The sequence below is a fragment of the Rhea pennata genome, chromosome 4 (assembly GCF_028389875.1).
Source record: "Rhea pennata isolate bPtePen1 chromosome 4, bPtePen1.pri, whole genome shotgun sequence".
NCBI classification, from domain to species: Eukaryota; Metazoa; Chordata; class Aves; order Rheiformes; family Rheidae; genus Rhea; species Rhea pennata.
In genome coordinates, this window is record NC_084666.1 from 43319853 (window position 1) to 43339951 (window position 20099).

The window sequence follows — 20099 nt, forward strand, 5'->3', positions numbered from 1 at the left end:
TTACAGTTTACAATGCTGACACATACAATAAAGCTTATAGAATACACAGAATTTCAATAATGTAATTTAAAAATTTGTCCAGAACATTGGCAGAAAACGCGGAGTTTTGCTCCTGGTTTAGATGTTCAGTGCCAGTAAGATAATAATAATAGAGTATAACAGATATTTTACACTAATATCTTTCAGGATGTGAACAGTGTACCAGAAGAGACTGTACTTACAAACAAAAAACTGGTGACTCTGCCACTGATGATCACTTTTTTCTTCATTTGAAAGAATAGTGCTGACTTTTTTAAATCACTGCTTTTCTGTTATGTCCTATCTTCTTTTGGAGGCTTTTCCTGATTGTTTCTTCAGTCAAGGTCTCATATGAGTACTGAATGCATATAAGAAAATGTTCGGCTCAGTATATCCCAGTTGATTGTGTCCCAAATACTGCTACTTCTTTTTTTCCTGTTAGATGGATTACGCTGTTTTGATTGTATTTATTCAAGTCCGCAAACTGACTTGACTAGCAGTATTGTAAGCTTATATTGTATGACTTGCACCAAAATTATAGTGCAATCTGTCACTGAACTATGATATTTTATTTTGACAGAAACAGACCTGTAAAGATGTTTATGTTGTGGTCCGCTGTTTTATTTCTTGGATGCATTTTGTTGGGAACAGACGGGTGGCCAGCCAAGGAAGGATACAACTTTAAGCCCTATCAGCCTCTAGTAAGATTACGCCACAAGGTACTGCTATTCTCTATTATTTCTCACTTTTATTACATGTTCAAGGGATAAGTTACTTGCCAGCCTGTTATTGCTTGTATTTATTGGAGTAGTGATTGGAAATTAAAAATGACCCGATCTCATGCATTCCTATGTCATTGTATAGGGAGAAGGTACTCATAACTGAAGCCATTGAGAGTTCTGCTTAAATACAATTAAAATGTTAGTCTATTAGCCTATTATTGTAACTGTGTATGTTAAACATAGGAAATTTCTAACAAATAAAAAATAAAATATGCAAATTTAAATTTGATTATGAAATCGTGTGTCCTCTGCGGAATGGTGTTCAACCAGAACAAAGAATGCATCACGCCCCCGTCAAGGAAATACCTGCATATGTGCTTAACCACAGCATTTCCCTCTGAGCTTTTGGCAAAACCAGAAAATTTTCACTTATTAGTTTATTTCTATTTGTCAGCTTTAAACAAAGTAACAACAACATGGTGCAAGAAAAACACTCTGAAATCTAGAAAGAATTAGAGAAACTAACAGGGTATCCATGGAATAAATCGTAGGAGAGAGAAAGTACATGTACAAAAGAAACACTTCAAGAATGTGAGAAGAATCGAGGGCAGGAGGTGAGGTAAAGTAAACACTTTTTCTCTGATATAGATGGCCATCGGTATTAATATTAGGTTACATGTGGAAGTAACAGTATGTTGCCGTTCCCTAATAATACTTCTTTTCATCTAATAACTCTTGCATTGGAGGAGGCTGTAATAAACATTACAAGGTTAACATTGACAGGACTACACACACACATCACATATATATGCATCAAATGTAGAGAGATTTTCCACCTATTTTTCATTCCTTATACTTTATTAATTATATTTTATTGAAGAGCATATGTAAAATGAAAAAATAAAACTGAAAAAAGCATACATATACAACAGAAGCAAATGCTGTAAAATGCAGAAGTTCATGGCACATCCTGTATGTTGGTTTTGTATTTTTGAAAAAGCTAAGGTTGAATGATAGAAGAGACTATACAGAAATAGGAAAAAGAATAATGAAAATATGAAATAAAATTTTATTCTGGTTTTAGCAAAGAAAATGTGGGCATTTATTATTTTCTAGGCAATATTCTTGGTAAAATGCTAGGTGGTTTAGTAGAGTTCAGTTCTGGTATTATGGATATGCATTAGTTTACAGCAAATAGAAATGCAAAACTATTCTAAAGTGAATTTTTAAAATCAGTTCTGGCATAGATATGGATATTCAAAATATTTAAATAATATTGTTAATGAGATTTGCTGCTTCAATCAAGCATTTAATATTTCAAATGTTTAGATTAAGTTAATCAAGATAGAATATTTATTACAAGATGGTAATGAATGTCAGCAAAGTAGTATTCACTGTGATCATGCAATATATATGCAAGTTTATGAGTGCATAGATTAAAAGAAAGAGTAATCACTCTTGCCTTAGTAAATGGGAATTCGATCTAAATTGGACTGTAGTCTAACCAGAGCAGCTCCAAATGTTAGAATAGAAAAAAACCCAATCCCATTGATGCTTAGGTATTAACACACAAAAAAATTGTGTTCCTGTTGAGAGCAGGTATTCATATCACAAAAGTGGTGATGATTAAAATGAATTATAAACAAATTTTGCTCCTTATGTACAGAAATTATATAATTAATTATATTTAATAGAATTATTATAACAAATAATTAAATTATATATATTTTACAATTGATATATCCAATATAATAATTGTGGGGTTTTATTGATGCAACTCAAGAGGTTTAAAGATATTTTATCTCATTGTGTTGTGAAAATAATTTAAACATCATATGGATATAAAAATCTAAATCAATTGCCAGATATATTACTTGGGAAAGAGATAACTGCTATTGAAGGCAGCAAAATCCTTCCTAATGACAGTGAAAAAGATAAAATATTCCTTAATTTACTACTGTAATAAAAGTAAAATATATTATGAACTAAATTGAGAATTTCTTCATGTTTCAACAAATAATATTTGTGGCACAAAGTCTGTTGATATGCTGTTCACCATAACCGTTTGAAAACATTTTACTCAGGAAAACATTTGTATTGCCTATCTTTATACTGACTTGGTTTCCTCCCATTTGCAAATACCCTCTACAATGTCTTCAATAGTTATTGAAGACATCTTTCTTGCCTCATATTCATCATTTATCTGCAATAAATAATCCAACTTGATAATTTAAAACATTTGAAATGTTCAAATCTGTCTCAGATGATTAATAATATTTATCTTATTAATAAACTGTGGTATATTTTGAAAATGTGTCTGTGCCTGAGTTGATTTAAAAAAACTGATGGGTTTTGTAGTTTACCCACTACTGTTGGATGCTATTTTATCTAGGTCATAGAAACAATGGAAGTTTCTTGCCTCACTGGAAGAAAGAAAAATAAATTCCACTATTTTCCTCATCAAAAGACCTTTGAAATTCAGAGCTTAATTGGGACCTTGTAAGGCCCCAGAACGTCACGTCCATTCTGAGAGTTCCACCTCCTCTTTCTTCTTCCCTCTGTGCAAATTAATTAATTAATTAATCTCCCTTTCTCTCTCCCTGTCCCTCTCTCATTTTCTTGGTCGTTTGTTCATCTACATCTCCACACCATTGATTTCATATGACGGAATTTAGCCTAGAGCTTTTTCTTAATTTTCAGACCCAGGAGGTATGTGGTTTGGTGGTTTGCTGACTTTATACAGGAATGTGATGCAGAGCTGCGTGGTCCCTCTCGTCCTGGTTATTTCCAAAGGAAACAAATCCTATTGACATGCAGGTCAGTAGGAAATTCCCGGATGTTTTGCCAACTAAGTCACCTGGTTCTTCATAGAACAGTAAAAAAAAAAAATCCCTGAAGCTCGTCTACCTCCCAGTTTCGACATTGCCTCAGGACTTTTCTTACTTCTCTGTGTACTTGAATTGCATTCAAAAAGGGGCTATAAACATACATTTCTCTTATAATAGAATATTCAAATATGTCATTATCTTTCTCTGCTGATGGCAGTGTCCGTGTTCTTGGTTTTCACAGTATACCTGGGTTTTTTAGACTATTTGCAATAGACTATATATAATACATTTTATATATATATATATATATATATATAAAAAATATATATAATAGTATACTTTGGATAATACTTTGATGATAATATGGTCATATTTTGCTAGTTTAGCTAGATTAAGGCATGGAGCTGATTTAAATTTTGACACCATAATTGGGTGGAACTCATATCCTTCTTCAGTGTTGGAAATCACTAGTAAAATTGGTCTCACTGCTAGATGTTTTCAGTGCTGCAATGTGTGAGAGTCTACGTGCCGTTTTTCCTTAGAAAATCATTTTTCCTTAGAAAATCATTGTGCTGCCTTTAATTAAGAGACCAGCACTTCACACAGGCAGTTTCAGTCTCCAATATTAATTTTTTTTTTGTTAGAACAATGCAGAAAAATCATAGTAAATATGCCTTATGTATTTAAATAACTAAGTTTTGAGCCTGGGCCACAATATTTGCTTGGTTAAAGCCAGGGTAATCTGTTATAAATATGAGAATTTGCCATGTTTCGATGGTAACCAAAAGTTAGTTCTAATGCCATGGGTATTGCCCATTTCTCAACTTTACTTTTTATATCCTGAAAATACACAGCAATTTATTACTACATAGAAATGTAGTTCTGTGTGTTTAACTTAAGCAGTAGGAATTACAAGATTTTTTTATTGACTAGACTTGCTAATTCATTTTATAGTCTATTAATAAAAAGTTTCCACTTTGAACGGTTTTCACAAGAAGATGATTTTTATCTGAAGGTCTAATTTTATTAGTCATTAATTGGAACTACTTTGTTATTACAATGGTACTTTTAATATCCAGTATCTAAAATGAGCAGCTGACTTCCAAACATTTGGTCTATTTTTCTGGAAAATTTCTAACAAAAAATCTGGAATAATTTATGACATATAGCTCTAAGCAATTGGTTTCCAAACCCTTATAATTCAGACCGTGTAGCTCTAAGCCCTGCAGTTGTTCTAGCCTGACAAAGATCAAATGTTTGATTGCATGGTTTATATATGAAATAGGAAAACAAGGGAAGAGCTGAGTTCTTGTGACTGTCTCACTTTGTTTTAGACAGGGACTATTCTGCATATATGAACACACAAGTCCAGGCCCTCCAAAATACCGTGGTGCCCCCAATAAAAGGTGCATATTTTTCCACTCTTCAAAACAATGCTACTGTTTAGCTTTATTTATGTAATATCATTAATTATCTGGTCATATTTAAGTAGCTTATCTTTAATAGTTTCTCATGAAAATCATCAAAATGCCCTGGAAAAAGAAAAAAGAAAATGAGCTAAACAATAACTGTGTTGTTCACTGAAATCACAAATATATCTGTAGCCAGTGAAGGTATAAAAGGTTTCGTTGGTATAATGTGACCATGTGATGGTACCTAGCAAACTCAAGAAAAGAAGGAATTATCTGCTCTGGAGTAGCTTGTAAAATTCTGTAAAATACTGTAGAGTAGCTTATAAAATGAGAACTTCCCAACAGGCCTCCTACTTTTGGGCAACATGAGGCTGGATATCTGAGGTCCAAAGCACCCCAGGAATGTTCATATCAGCATCTTCTACATGCTTCTTCCCCCCAGTACAGACCCTCTACCAGCATGTATAGTCCTAGCTTGTGTGCAGCTCTTCTGGTTTGCTTGGAAGTCAGACTGGCCTCAAGAAGGTAGAACTGGCTTTGCCTGAAATAGATTGTAGCCATTTTTTTTTCTAAACAGGTAGACATTGGTCTAATTCTGCCTCATCTATCATATCTATCACCACTGGCTTGACCTAGAAAGGAGAAAGATCATCAGAGCATTCCTGAAAACTTCATTTCCAGTCACCTTCAATCATCAAACTGCATGGATTACATTTATGTGGTTATGTTGAAAAATATCAGACTATATCACAGTACGTGAATTTCTTGTTAGGCCAATTAATCTTTCAATCTGCATTAGTCAAAACAATGAAAAAGTTTGTAGGGGACTTTCCATTTGGGAACCTTTCTGCACTGCTGTTGAAGTATTGTAGATAATTTGTTAATACTTAGGTTCCCACCTCAAATCACTAGAGAGTGCTTCTTGCATCCTAATGAATTTTCTTATGATTTGCATGGCTCTGACAATGAAAGCGATGTCTAGGCAACGTCTTCAGTGAACAAATGTATGCTGTGAGATTTACAGGTATAAACAGGAAGAAGGCAGCCAACGAGCAATGACAGTCAGTTGCTGATTCTTTGCCAGAAGCAAAGAAATGCAGAGGATAATCCATACATTCACACGTGTGTTCCAGAGCAGGCTAAGCCTGCCTAACACAGGCTTGCAGAGTTCTCCTTTGCAAGGCAGGTGGATTCAAACAGGTAATGGATGAAAGAAGAGGATCCATAAAACTAACTACAGTGCCTCACTGGGTATCATATTATTATGAGTAGGGAGTTTGTTTTTAATCTCAAAAGGTAATCAGTGAAGACTGCTAATTTAGTCATCATCATTATCATCTGGATACCTCTTACTTAAGCCTGATTCTGATCATCTGCAGTTAATGTCTTTGCATCTGTTAAAGTCAGGGTGGTATTGCAGAACTAAGAGCAACCGGTGGCTGGGGAGGAAGGAGGAGCAAAGATCAGGTGAGCGAGGATAAATTTGAGAGTTCCAGCTTAGTTTATGCTTGTGGTTATGGCAGGGAGAGAGCTACAATGCGGGGAAAAGGTATTTGCCCAATTGAACAGGTGGGTTGTAGAGACACTATGGAAGAGGGGATGAACTTTGTTTTTTCTTAATAGTCTTTGTGGACAACTTTTAACTGTCTTTATCAAGCTAATTCAAGCTATTTCCTATCCAGTTGCTATTTTGTCTTGTTTTATAGAAGTGTTAATGGGATCAGATTCAGGTGCACACCAGTCAGTGTTTTCTACATTATTTCTGTAGATCAGAATATTTTTGTTCGGCATTCTGTGAAAAATCTGCCTCTTTCTTCTCTGTGCCCCTATAGCTACTGGTTGCTGTTAGTGAGGAAGTTCAGCTCTGCTTCTTAATTTAAGCCTCAGTAAAATCAGATTTAGGCCCAAGTAAGAGGTACTTGGGCAATAATGACTTGCTTGAAATAAAAAAAAAAATAACAGAAAATAGATATATAATATCAATTTACTAAAGACAAATTAGAATGTGTAGGCACAAAGCTCAAAATGCATGTTTTGTATTTAGTATTTTGCTTAAAGATTATGAATGGTCTCCATGACTAATAGCATGTTCTACATTATAGTGAAACATCTCTACAATATAGACAGGCTTAGTGTTCAATGACCTTATTCCATGTAGGGTTTTATAGTCCAAAAAAAAAAAAAAAAAAGGTAGTATTCAGGATTCATAAATAGTCTGAGTTTGTGTGTTGTTGTTGTTTTGTTTTATTTATTTTATTTTATTTTATTTATTTATTTATTTTTGGTGTGACCTAGTCTCCAAATAACCTGAGGTTTAAAGTTCAGTGTTTATCTGAAAATCCTGTTTGCCTGCAGGCTCTGACAAGTCATAAAACTTGATCCTCTTAACTTCTCTGCCCTAAAGAGAGAGAGAGAGAGGGAGGAAAAAAATGCATTGCAGTAAGATGCAGCAGTGAATTCTGAAGATTAAGAACAGAGATTTCCTTAAGCATATCAGTGCTGTTGTCAGTTCTAATGTATATGAGAATTCTCTCTATTCGGAGGGTCCCTAAACCCTGTATCTGTTCCCTACGGCTTTGATCCTTGGTCTAACTGTCATCAAGAAATCTTATAAAACTTAATTTGTTATTCTGTTTTTCTCAGAGGCAGAGAGAAAATCTTGCATTCTAATCTGCTAACCCTTTATGAGCAGTAGTATTCAAAAGTGTAGCTTTTTTTTTTTTTTAAGACCTGGTACAATCATTACATGTAAATAAGCTGATATCAAATAAACATGTTACTTATGCTATTTCTCACTACATATTCAAAGTCTTTTTTTCTTTTTTTTTTTGAAAGACTGTTAGGAAAGACATCTATAAAATCTCTCTGTAAAACAACTTCTGTATGGCTTAATTCATAGGCATTCTGTGTAGGGGGAAAAAAAGGATGTCGAAGTCTGGAATTAAAGGAAGCATAAGGTTTTTGTATCATGCTGTTTCCTGATGCTTCTATTGCCAACTCTTTAGCAACACACAGCTGTAAACTTTTACTCAGAAAGTCTCTGGGGCTAGAAGAGGAGGAAAAGGTGTGTTTTTACAATTGCACTGAACCTCTTTGTGTACTTCTCTTTTGTGTTCCTGACACTGAAAATCACTGCTGTGGAAAAGGTTAATCTCATCTTGTTATTTTAATGGATGATGAGGTCCACGTGTCTGATCTAGCTTTTAATTAGCATTGACTTATTTTCATGTGTCATGTACATGTTGCACATATTGACAACAAAGACTAAAATATGAACTAGTGTTATATGGAGTTAATCTGATTATCTTTTACCTTAGTCAATTTGACCTTTTCACATTGTTTCCTAGGAACTAGCTTTCTAGTTAGCCTCTGAATAGATGAGATAATGGTCTTTGGGCCTTCCTAATATAATTGGGGTTGATGAAAATACAATCTATATCATGCTGATGTCAACTATGTTATGAGATTCTTGATGCATATATTTTTTCATGTTATATTACAATGGCAAATCATAATCACAAATTACAATCACAGTGGCAAAACAAAGCTAGAAGAGATTTGGTTTATATATAAGGTGGGTGAACCTTCACTCCTGCTCCCATTTGCACAAATTGCATTTCTAAGATTATGAACGATGCTAGAGGGTTGAAGTGGTTGTTGCTACATAAATTTATGCATTTCAGCTTTTTTTTCCCCACTCCTCCTTTACTGCCTCTTGTTCTTCAGATCATCAAGGCTGTTCTTTATATTATTCAAACTCTTCTAACTTTTTTTGTCAGCCGAACTTTTTAACTCATTCTTTTCCACTGCTTCCCTTTTTCAATAGTTTCCCCACCCCCTGCCACTCCCTGCCACAGATTTAATATCTATTTGCATTATTTAGTAGATGATATATGTAGGCCTTTCTAGTGCAAGAGGAGGGCAGAGAAATATATTTACTTAACCTTTGTTTTGGCTTTTTGCTTATGAACCTATGTAGAATATGGGAACTTGAACAGCATGGGGTGTAGTAAATACATGGTCTAAATGAACTGCGGAACTTAGTGTACATATTAGACTTCTGTGGTGTGTTCTCATAAGTAAGGTTGAATCATTGAAGTGAAAGTTATGTCCTGTAGCATGCATAGTGTTTATAATGTGAAAAATATACAAAATCAATATACAAATATCACAGAATGATGAACTTGGGTTATAATGGTGGCAAGTGCAATCAGCTTTATTGGTATGTAGACAAACTAGGATGTACCTTAGCTTCATCATTTTAAATAAATAATGATCCACTTAATATATGATTTATTTTTTTTCACTTTTCTGATTATTATTTGCTAATTAAGTTCTATTTTGAAATGAGAGGAATTACGTACTTCACTTTTTTTTTTTTTTAACACCAGTATACCCTGCAGCTATGCAGTATTATATTGTCAATGAAGTAAATGCAGCACTGGCCTCAAATAAGTGTTGTGTTTTGAAAACTGTAAATTATATTGCCAAATTATAAAAATAGAATTAGATTCCTTTTAGATTGACTCTAGTTAGATTGACTAAATGCTTGATTTTAAATTTGTCTCTTGTTGATATCTATATTTTAAAAACATCCTAAGACTTCTGTTCTATGTTTTCTTTGGTAGAAAATGTTTCTTTTTAACACTAGGAAAATACCTCAGGAGTTTCAACTCTTTCTTCATTGGTTAATTTATCCTGATCACTTTTCCAAAAGAAAGTATACACAATGTCTTTGAAAATTTATTTTCATTTACAGATGTTTGAGATTAAAAGACTCTAGTCACTAACTCCTTTAACTTGATTTTAGATGGAAATTGGAAAATGAGATTTTGTTTTGAAGCCTTTTTTTTTTGACCTTATAGCAAATGTAAATTCATCTAGTTCTTTGTGTAGCTTCATGAATTTTTATCTGATGTTTCTTTTGCTTTTGATTCACTTGGAATAATTTTCAGCTGTCTCTTTGCCTTAAGCCTTGCAACTTTTTTAGTATGTAGCAAAAATGTTTTTGTCATTTTACATCTAAACTTAGATTTTTTTTTTTTGGTCTTTTCTTCCTTAGGAGTAAGACTTCTGTGTAGTTTAATGTGAAATGTGTTGTGAGCAACCTAGAAAAAATTACAGCAGTGGCCCATCTTAAGAAAACCGTCAGTCAAAGTTCTAGAAATTCTTTGCAATACTTATTTGGTGGCCTTTGAAAATATTTATTGATGGGCTTGCTGCTCTATTGTGATTTAACCTGATCTGAATACTAAGTTTATGCAAAAATGCTTCTAAGATTACACTTCATAATGAAAATAAAAGAATATTGGTTGCAAGTGTCTGTCGCTATTAGGAATAATGAATCCAGTCCCACCTTGATTTACTCAACATGCTTTAACAGGTGGCAGAAATCATCCTAATCAAATATTGGGCAGGAATATGCTTATATTTGTCTATAAGCAATGATGAGAGAGACCCTCCAGGAGACCAGACAATACTCTCTCAATGTATTGATTTGGAGGTTTTGAATCAATGCAGGGAACAAAAATTGAACTGAGGAGCTAAAGAATAAATTGTGTGAAATGAAGAGCTTAAATAAGCTCTCATACTGCACAAACTAAGAGAATAGAGAGGTTGGATGCTTATAAGATTAATTGGTGGTATCAGTGAGCTTCTGACAAAATACAGTGATGCATCAAAAAACATTCTGCTTTCCTTTGAAGAGCTCTCTTTCCACATTAATTTTATCTAGTTTCAGCTTCTAAAGGCTTTCACTTCTTATGCCTTTTTTTTTCCTAGCAGTATCTAGTATTCTGAAATGTCCAGTGCAAGTATCTTTTATAGCGTGATCAATTCTCTTGTAACCTAGCGTGTCTGTATGGCTGCAAGAATGGTCTACCCAATTCTCCAACTCGTAGTAAACTTCTTTCTTTCTTTTTACGAAAACAAGTATAACAACCCCATTTACTCACAGATGCATACTAATATTTTATATTAATTTTTATAAGCACCATTTATCATTATTTGGCATGTTAAATATTCTTTGTCTGCTAAAAATATTGTTCCCAAGCTTGTGTTTTTCAACAATTCATAATAATCATGCAATAATTCCCATAGAAAACCATTCCCCACTATTATTCTCATATCCAGGTTTTTAATGAGTTTAACTATTATAGTTAATTTGGACTGTGATATTTTTACTGAGAATGTGATCTGCACTGTGAGCACAAATCCAATATATTTTGGATGAAGCTGTTTTGCGAAATGTTACTATATCTTTTTTGCTTTTACAATATCATTTGTCCTGATTTCATGTTACCAAGATGCTAGTTTAAGCAATCCAGCTACACTTTGTGAACAGTGGCTTTTGTTATCTTACAGTAAAATTATTTACTATTCTTCTATGGTATAGAGGGTTTATTTTCCTGACCCTTTCTATTTTTTTTTCATTTGAAAACTTTGCAAAGAAGCCATGGTAAGAAAGATATACCTAAATTTAGGTATGTTTAATTTATTTTCTTTCAACAGTCTTTCCTTTTGAGAGTTTTGTAACTGTAAAACTTAGGCCATGGCTTATCTCTATTGTTTACAAAATATCAGTAAGAAAGTCATATAGACTCCTACCTTGTGGACCATGGCTATCTAAATAGGTTATGCTTACCTCAAGATGGCTTCAGATCTGGGTTTGGTGAGTTAGTAAGATTACAATAGTTGAAGTGACGTGTGTGTGTTCCATTTTTATATTTGTTGTTGGGGTTGTGTATGCCATCCAAGCCTGGAGCATTCTGTTTGGTTTTGATAACTTATTCCACAGTAGATCTTCTCAGACAAGAGTATTAAATCCATCATTATGCTCAAATCTATCCAACCAAAAAATAAGTAAAATCAATATCTTTCAGTTTCAAATTCATTCTCCTAAGAAAATAAGAACAGCTCCACCCACCCACTCTCTACAGAGACCTCAAACACCACTTTTATTTGCCTTTCAGATATTAGGGCTAAACTTTAAGAGGCCCATTAAGAACTTAAAAGGTTTTGATAACTCTGTTCAGGTCTGACACACAAAGAAAAGGAAAAGCCTAATGGGAGTTTTAATTAAAAGATTCTTATGCCTATTTCCATGGATTGATATGCATTAGTATGATTGTGCTTAAATACTTTCAAGAACATGGCATGTTAAAACTTAAAATAATTAAAAATTCTCCCAAATTTTAGTAACAAGAAAAGTTTTCTATTTGACCTTACTGAAAGTCGTCGAGGAAATAAGCTAGTGATTATTGTTTTACTGGAACTGTTTTCTCAGTTTTTTGGCAATTCTAACTTTGCATTTAATGTAGCTTGTTAAATAGCAGTACAGACTCTTTACACTTCCTGAAACAAGTGTAACAGCAATAAATATATTTTTAATCATTACATGATATTAATGTCATCTGTTTTAATGATCTGTTCATTGCTGGTTCTGTCAGTTAATTTATTGCACAGGAATTCCCCTATTCCATACATTTTAACAAAAAAAAAAAAAAATCTAAGAAGATTGTTTCTTTTATTTCCCCCTCTCCTCTGAAAACTAAACCAAAACTGTCAGTCATTTGTTTCTGGTTTAACCTGTGCATGTGGGAATGCAGCCTAGAATAAGCAAGGGGAGCAAGTAAAAGCAGGGAGCTGCAATAAGAGGCCTCAATTCAGGAAACATCTGATATCCTAAACTAATTGATAGTAGTGTATTTTTTCTATTACCTGCTTCACAGTAGAGAGAGAGGGAGAGACTGTAACCTATTGCTGGTCTATCTGTAGTGTATATAGCTCTACTTTATAATTCATTTTGAAGAGTTAGTTTATATGCAGTAATCATGTACTGAACTAATCTTGAATTTTCCAAGATTTGATAGATAAAAATCTTAGTTTTGTGTTCTTATTTCCTAAATGTCACATAGCAGGTAATGTAATATAATCTCTCCTAAAATCTCTGGTTAGGATGAGCGTATTCCTCAAATACATGTTTTATGCTTTACAAAAGGGCAGGTGCAACTGATTAATATTCATATCATGAACTTCTTTTTCCTTTTCAACTCTACTTTATGTGCTCTTGTAAGATGATTGGTAGAAACAACACACTGTTCCTACAAAATTCTCAGCATAGGGACTTTAATCAATACTAGTAGGTATACTACAATTTTACCCACAATTATGTCCTAAAGCAGACTAAATATTACTTACCTTCCTGGTTTGTAAGAAGGTAATTGATATTGACACTGACATGTCTATACTCTCTAATAATCATTCTTCCTGCAGCTTTCCTTTTATCTTGACAAAATTTGCAGAGAGGAAAGATAAGATCTGAATGAGCTTCAGACAGGCTGAATAATAAAATGCAATGCGTATTATGTGGCTTTGAGAAAATTACACTTTAGAAAATTACACTTAAAAACCATCTCTGAAATTTTAAATACAGAATAGGGGTTTTATGCAAATTACTCCCATTAATGTCAATGGGAACTGTGCAGCTAAAATCCATCTGCACTGTTTTTTGGGAAAAAAAATCTACTGTATTGTCAGGAAATATAATACTTCTCAGTAATTGTGAAGTACTGAAGTTTTAGGAACTCACATGTGGGAATGTAATTGAATACCCAGTAAGATCTGTCCTTTAGAATTTCTAGTGATAATTCAATATGGTAAAATATTACAACTTAGATCTATTTCCCTCTTTGTCTGTTCAAATCTGGAGTGTCCTCAGATAATTCCAAAATAAAAATAAATGCTGAATGTTTTTGTTGCTTATATAAAGAGATAGGTATGCTCATTTATAGCATCAGCTTTCCTGTGTTATCTCACTTTTTTTTGGTAGTTTAAAAGAAAGAAAATCTGCTGCTGTCTGTATAGGGAAATGTAGTTCTACATTGAGTACTTAATATTACTGCACATTTCGCATTAAATTTTATACATTTTTATAATCACCTTTCATGAAATGTTAATAGCTCTTCCTACTTAGCTAAGCATCATTGTAGCCTGGATTTGATGACACAAATAACATCTTGCTCTCTTCAGTATAGGAACTGATATTTTGGTGGTAGTGGTAGTATTCTATGTACTTTTCAATGTATACCTCGTCTACTACTTAAACCATGCATTAATTATTTTAGTGATTAAAGCATTAAGGAAGATTGTTCCTTAAAGTCAGTTTTTTTTTTTTCCTCCCCTGTTTAAGTAACAAAATCTGGAACACAGGCCCTTTTCCGCCTCAGTAAGAGAGACTCTCTGTCCTTTGTTCACTGCTGCATTGGGCCTGTAGAGTGAATCTTAAGGAATACTCTTGGACCAGATCTAGATTGGAAATAAAACGACAATAGGAAAGTACTTTATGATCCTACTAAAAACCAATGATTTAGTGAAATGAGGATCCTTGAATTTAAAGATGAGATAAAAATTGAAACTACTTCTCAGCTTCTCTTCAGCTACAGTACTAATCGGGGCATATGGGCCTAATTCCATCGAGGGTGCTTAGCTCCCTTGGGAGCTATTTGCAACCTGCTGCACGTAGGTCTTTTAACGTTAGGCAGCAGTTTTAGGAAATGGGTCCCCATGTATCATTCACAATTCTGCATGTGGAAGCTCAGCAGAGGAACTTTTGTTTTTAAGATACACTTCTTTCTCATGTCATCTTTTTCAGAAAGAAGTATTACTTGTAGAATATAATCAGGTTTTCAGAAATCTGTTTGGTCTGTATAATGTTACTGTGACATTAGCATGCAGTTACTTCAATGCAGTTGACACTGAAGAAAGTTAGGACTCAGCCTGTGACTTTAGCCCTGAACGGTTATTCCATTTCAACCACCAGGTTTCTGTCTCTGTCTTACATGGGCCAAGGCTGACATTAAGAGATTTGCTTTAAGACAGTCAGATGTGTCTAAATGGGGTGGGGGAGAAATGTGGATTAACTTTAGTGTGGAACTTCTGTGGATGGAAAGTGGACAGGAGAAAGTGCATGGTATATAGAAGCCAGACCTGGAGATAACTTTCTTTGAAACCACATAGGCATAGACTTTCCAAATACTTTTGGGTAAAAATAATTTTGAGTACAAATTGTAGTGCAGTTGATGTGAGTTGTGATGAGGTCTTGAAACATAAATGTTTAGCATAATGTCATCGATCAAATTTATTCTCAAAACAAATTACGAAATTATGTGGTGCTCTTGATCTCTACTAGCTGTGACTGTACTATTATTTCATCCAGAAATAATAAAAAAACTGTACATAATCCAGCTCTTTCAATTAAAATTATTATATTGTTATAAGCTATTATGTTGTTGTTCAACTACCTTAGCTTGTATATTTTCTTTAACATCATAGTAGGAATATATTATCTTGGTATCTCTCTCACTGAAATATTATCTTTAATAGCAACTATTTCTCATAACCCATAAAAAAAAAAATTTTAATATATAGTAACAGTGTACCCTCATTGCAGAATGCAGAAGGAATGTTAAATGTAATGAACACAGAAGTAATTTTCTGTGTCTTAACTACATTATATGGTATGATTGATAGATTTTTTCATTGTAAAATGTTAATCAAGCAAATAAGTGTAGAGCCCCTCTTCCAGCACAATTTCTTTAGTTAGTGGTTTGTATATTTTAATTTGTTCACTTATGAAGGACAATCTAAAGTATGTTTTAGACTAATTAGTACTTTGTTTATTTTAAGAATATTATTAATTCAGCAGTTACTTTTTAAATACAACCAATATGTTCAATAACAATTTGCCTTAGAGTTTTGCAAGAAAGAAATACAGCTCTTTATCACTAGTCTATTCTGGCAGACAGATGTCTAGAATCCAGACAGATAAGCGAGGCTCTGGATGCGGGAAGTATGCATTTGGTTTTTAAGAACACACAATTAATTGGAAGTCAATATGCTTCTACAAGTAACCTCTAAATAGTTTATAAATACCAACTGTGCTTTGTCCGGAAAGGGAAAAACAGCAACATGAAAGCTAATAGCATGCGCAAAATCACATTTCAGTGGGGCTAAGAAATTAAGTCTACTGTTTCTAAAATGTCCTGGTGAATTTTAGTCCAAGGTTATTATCTACCTGTACAGATCAGTTCTGTACTTTTTATTTTAATGAATATCTGTATGTATCTTTGAGAGTCCATTTCACCATCCAGTTCAACTCTCCTTGTTGCCAATAGGAAGCCTTTTTCCTAAATAAAATTTGGAATCACATCCAAATTACTTATCAAATGTGTCACAGCTGACACAAACAACAATATTGTCAGAATGTTTTTAAAAGAAATGGATGTTATTTGTACATTTAGACAAAGAGAAAAGAGCATGAAAGAGGGGGCTTTTTACATTGCAAAAGCATTTCTGGGTATTTAAATCAATTTCTTTACAGCATGGGGTCTGAGATATCTTGCAAGTAGCTTATAACTCGTGATTTACCAGAATAGCAATTTGTATGGTCAACCACCCATAGTCTTTTCTAGTTCACAAACACAGTGGAAAATTTGACATTTTCTCAACTTTTGTTAGCTGTGCTTTGAAAAGTTTGTGCTGAATGCAGTCTGTTGGACACACAAGGCTTCTTCACAGTTCCATATGTTCTGCACTGATACATTTCATGAGACTGATGCAACAGAAAATGATGCAAAGCCATGGAAACTTGTCTGATTAATTGGGCTGGAGAGTATTAGATTCAAAACTGTTTGGGTACACTGATGCACATAAAAAATCCTAGGATGCAGGATGATTTGTTCTGCTTACAGATGACTTACAGCAATGTATAATAATATAACATTGTGGTTCACATAATCTCGTATTTAAACTGTATATATACATGTATCATAGGAGTAAATTTCTTTGGTTGCTAACAAGTGAGATGAAAATGTTTTGCTTATATATAAAGTTTTTCTTAAAAACATATATGTGATATATAATGATACATATATATCACAATGCAACGGGGCAGCAGAATAGCATAAGTGTGTGATAGCAGCTCTATTAACTCTTCCATACTTCACTGCTTTTACAAACTTAGTGTGATAATGCAACAATACTTGCAAACTTACATTTATTTGCTAATGGAATATGTGTGGAAATGTCTCTTCAGGACAGCTTCAGAGCCCTAGTGTACTGTACAAATGCAAGTTGAAACATGTCTGACAGTTTCTATTTCCGTGAACATCTAAACTTAATTTTGCTAAGTTATAAGCACCTATAACATTTTCTCACTAACCTAAGTTATTGCTGCTCTGTGGTTTTTTTACCTAAGTTAGTCCTCATACTTGTATCTTTTAATAAGTTACAAAATATCTTTTACCTGGATTCAGGTAAGGAGGACTGTACTTCTGCACCTTCAATACAGGTTTCTTTTCTATATTTTAAACTCTGTTTTAATTTGAAAAGTCTAATATTAGAGCAGGTTTCTACTAGCCAGGTGAATTTCACAATTCAGAGGTGCTGTGCACAAATAAATGGACAGTCCTGAAATAACGACGGGCTTTTTTTTTTTCTTTTCTTTCTTTTTTCATGGTACAAGGTGTATTGTGCAGAGGCTAGTATGTGATCTGCTAGCAAAGGTTTTCTTAAGTTCATTGGTAGCTTAACACTAAAATTCATAGCCTTTTGAGAAAAGTAAGAGCCATTTTCAGTTAAAATTTAAGTAGTTAAAATAAAGATATTTCCAGCTAAAGCTTTCTTTCTTTAAACTTCTCTTTATGGGAGCACTGAAATCTGAACATGGTTCAAAAATTCTAATTTTTATGATTTTAAAATTTCATCTGAGTCATTTTCCTCCCCCTCCCAACTTGTTATACTCTTTCTTCCCCCCAAAAGGCTTTTCTTTTCCTTTTTTAGTGTTTCTAGTCTTCTCCCTTGAAACTAAGATTTGTGTTCTTAAGATTTCTTTTCTGCGAGGCTACTCTGATTTAGTAATCGATGCTTGGATTGAGTCTTCAGAATCTACTTGTTGTACTCTGAGCTGCAGACAGAGTGTGTAACCTTGAAGCTTTGTCAGAAAAATTTCCATTCTAATTGCAAGCGAAAGCTGGGGGGGGGAGGGGAGGGAAGAGGGGGAAAAATGACTATTGAGCTTTGTGGGACTACACAGTTTTCACTGGGCCCTGAGCCTACGAATTGCAGTATCTGAATTGTAGCGTAACTTGGATACAGATTTGCTCTAAAGCTTGCTTTTATTTATTTATTTTAAGAGCTGGCTTAAAATGAATAAGGTTCCATTGAGTTTAAACTGGTTTGATAGAGCAAAGTCTAAGTTTTGTCCTCTGACCTCTGAAGAGGTATAAAATGAATATGAGAACAAATTATTCTTTGTGAAGACCAAAAGAAAGTACTATTTAGATCTTCTGAAGCAAATGCTAACTGTACTTGAAAAAGAAATGTCAAAGGAATTAAGCAATGCTGAAACTAATGTGGCATGAGAATTAGAACTTTAGATTTGCTTTGCAATTTAACCTACCATATAGTATCTTATATTTCAGAAAATACTTGTCATTGTAATTAGGAAACACTCTGCATCTATGTGAAAATGCTTTATAACCTAGTATACCATATGTTATTGACAGTAAAGGCAGAATTACATTTTCAAATTTGATTGTTTTTTCTTAGTCTGTTTAACACAGTTAAGTAAAATTTTGAAAATGTACTTTCCAGATGGGTACAGCTTTGGCCTACTTTTTGAATCAATAGGAAAAAAAGTCATTGACTTTCCCTATAACCTCATGTTACAAATGTAATAGCATAAACAGTGTGTCACTGACCATATTATTCTACAAAATGAGAAACATTTAAAACAATTTTTTAGTTTTCTGTAGACTAGATGGCCTCATATTAAGTTAATGGTAGCTAACCAGTTCTATGTATCTGTGATTTGTAAAATACTTCTACTGCTTTTACCAGTTTCAAAGCTACTTAGAGTTTAAGCAGCTAGGCGAGTTTACAGAGTTAGCTTCAGGTAATATTTTTCCATGCAACTCATGCAAAAGTTGGTAATAGCTCTTATAAAATTATTTGCTTGATAACCAGAAAAAATACTATTAAAATGGTACTGTGCAGTCTGGGAAGATGTGCGTATGGATGCAGATGCTTGGTTCTTTGCCTAGATTTATGTGGGCATTCTGTGTATATTTAAGACTAAACAAAGCTGGTAGGAGCACCGTCATAACAAATCTTTGGTATTTATAGATCAATTGAAATAGTGTAATTAGTCCTGCATTGTAATCTATTGATTTACTTTGTTGCCAGTAAGTTATAGAACCCTCAAGATACCACTTAGTTTTATTTTTGCTTTTGTTGCCACTTTTAAATAAGTTATCTGTTTTCCTTTTTCTGTTCAAATACTCAAAATCAAGATATTTTGTAAAGGAAACAGGCTTTCAGAAGTATTTTGTTAAGCCTACTCCCTATGCCGTTCTGCTGGCATAAGCTCATAAAGAAGAAACTGTTTGAAGAATACCTCACAGTAGACAAAACAGCATTTCTTTGAAGGACTGTTGTCTGAAATCAGAGTTTGAAATCTTGGGGACAGCTTGCTGCCATGAGTAAATTCTCACAGGGTTTTCTCATATCATTGAGGACAACTAGCTCAGTATATATTCAATGCTGAGTATCATTATGCAGCAAATTTTGTTTACTATGTTCTTTCTTTTGGGAATGCTTAATGAATATATATGCAATTCTGTACAAGGAATAAGGAATTCTGTACTAAGGAATATTCCTTGAGTTACGTGTTTTCAAACTCTTGTATTACATGGACTTCAGCATTTCTGAAGAAATAGCTTGTCAGGAAATAAAATATGCCTAAAACTCAAAACTCAAAACTCGCTGGCTTTTTGAAAGTCTCCTGTTTCTTAGCAGCATCAGCATGTCTCTTGACTCATTTCTTTATTTCTAATAATGAGCTGTTAATACTAACCATGGAATTTGGGCTCTTTAGTGAAAACTGACAAATTGTTATAATGTTTTAGATATGGAAAGTGGACCATTTAAGAGGCTTCCAGTTTAAAAATTAAGTTTCTATGTTTATAATTTTCAGATGGATTCTCACTCAATATTTCTTTAGCTTATGCCAAAAGTGATACAACTGGGAAAATGTGGTTTTAATAATGTCAGTTCAAACA

General features: G+C 33.6%; 1 protein-coding gene across 2 annotated transcripts in view; it reads left to right on the top strand.

Moving 5' to 3' along the window:
• Positions 1-614: 614 nt before the first annotated feature.
• Positions 615-20099, top strand: part of FSTL5 (follistatin like 5) — a 277012-nt gene continuing 257527 nt past the window's right edge. For both annotated transcript variants that reach the window (XM_062574720.1, XM_062574718.1), the window contains exon 1: positions 615-737. In XM_062574720.1, coding sequence (XP_062430704.1) covers positions 615-737 — 123 coding nt within the window. The remainder of the gene's footprint in view (positions 738-20099) is intronic.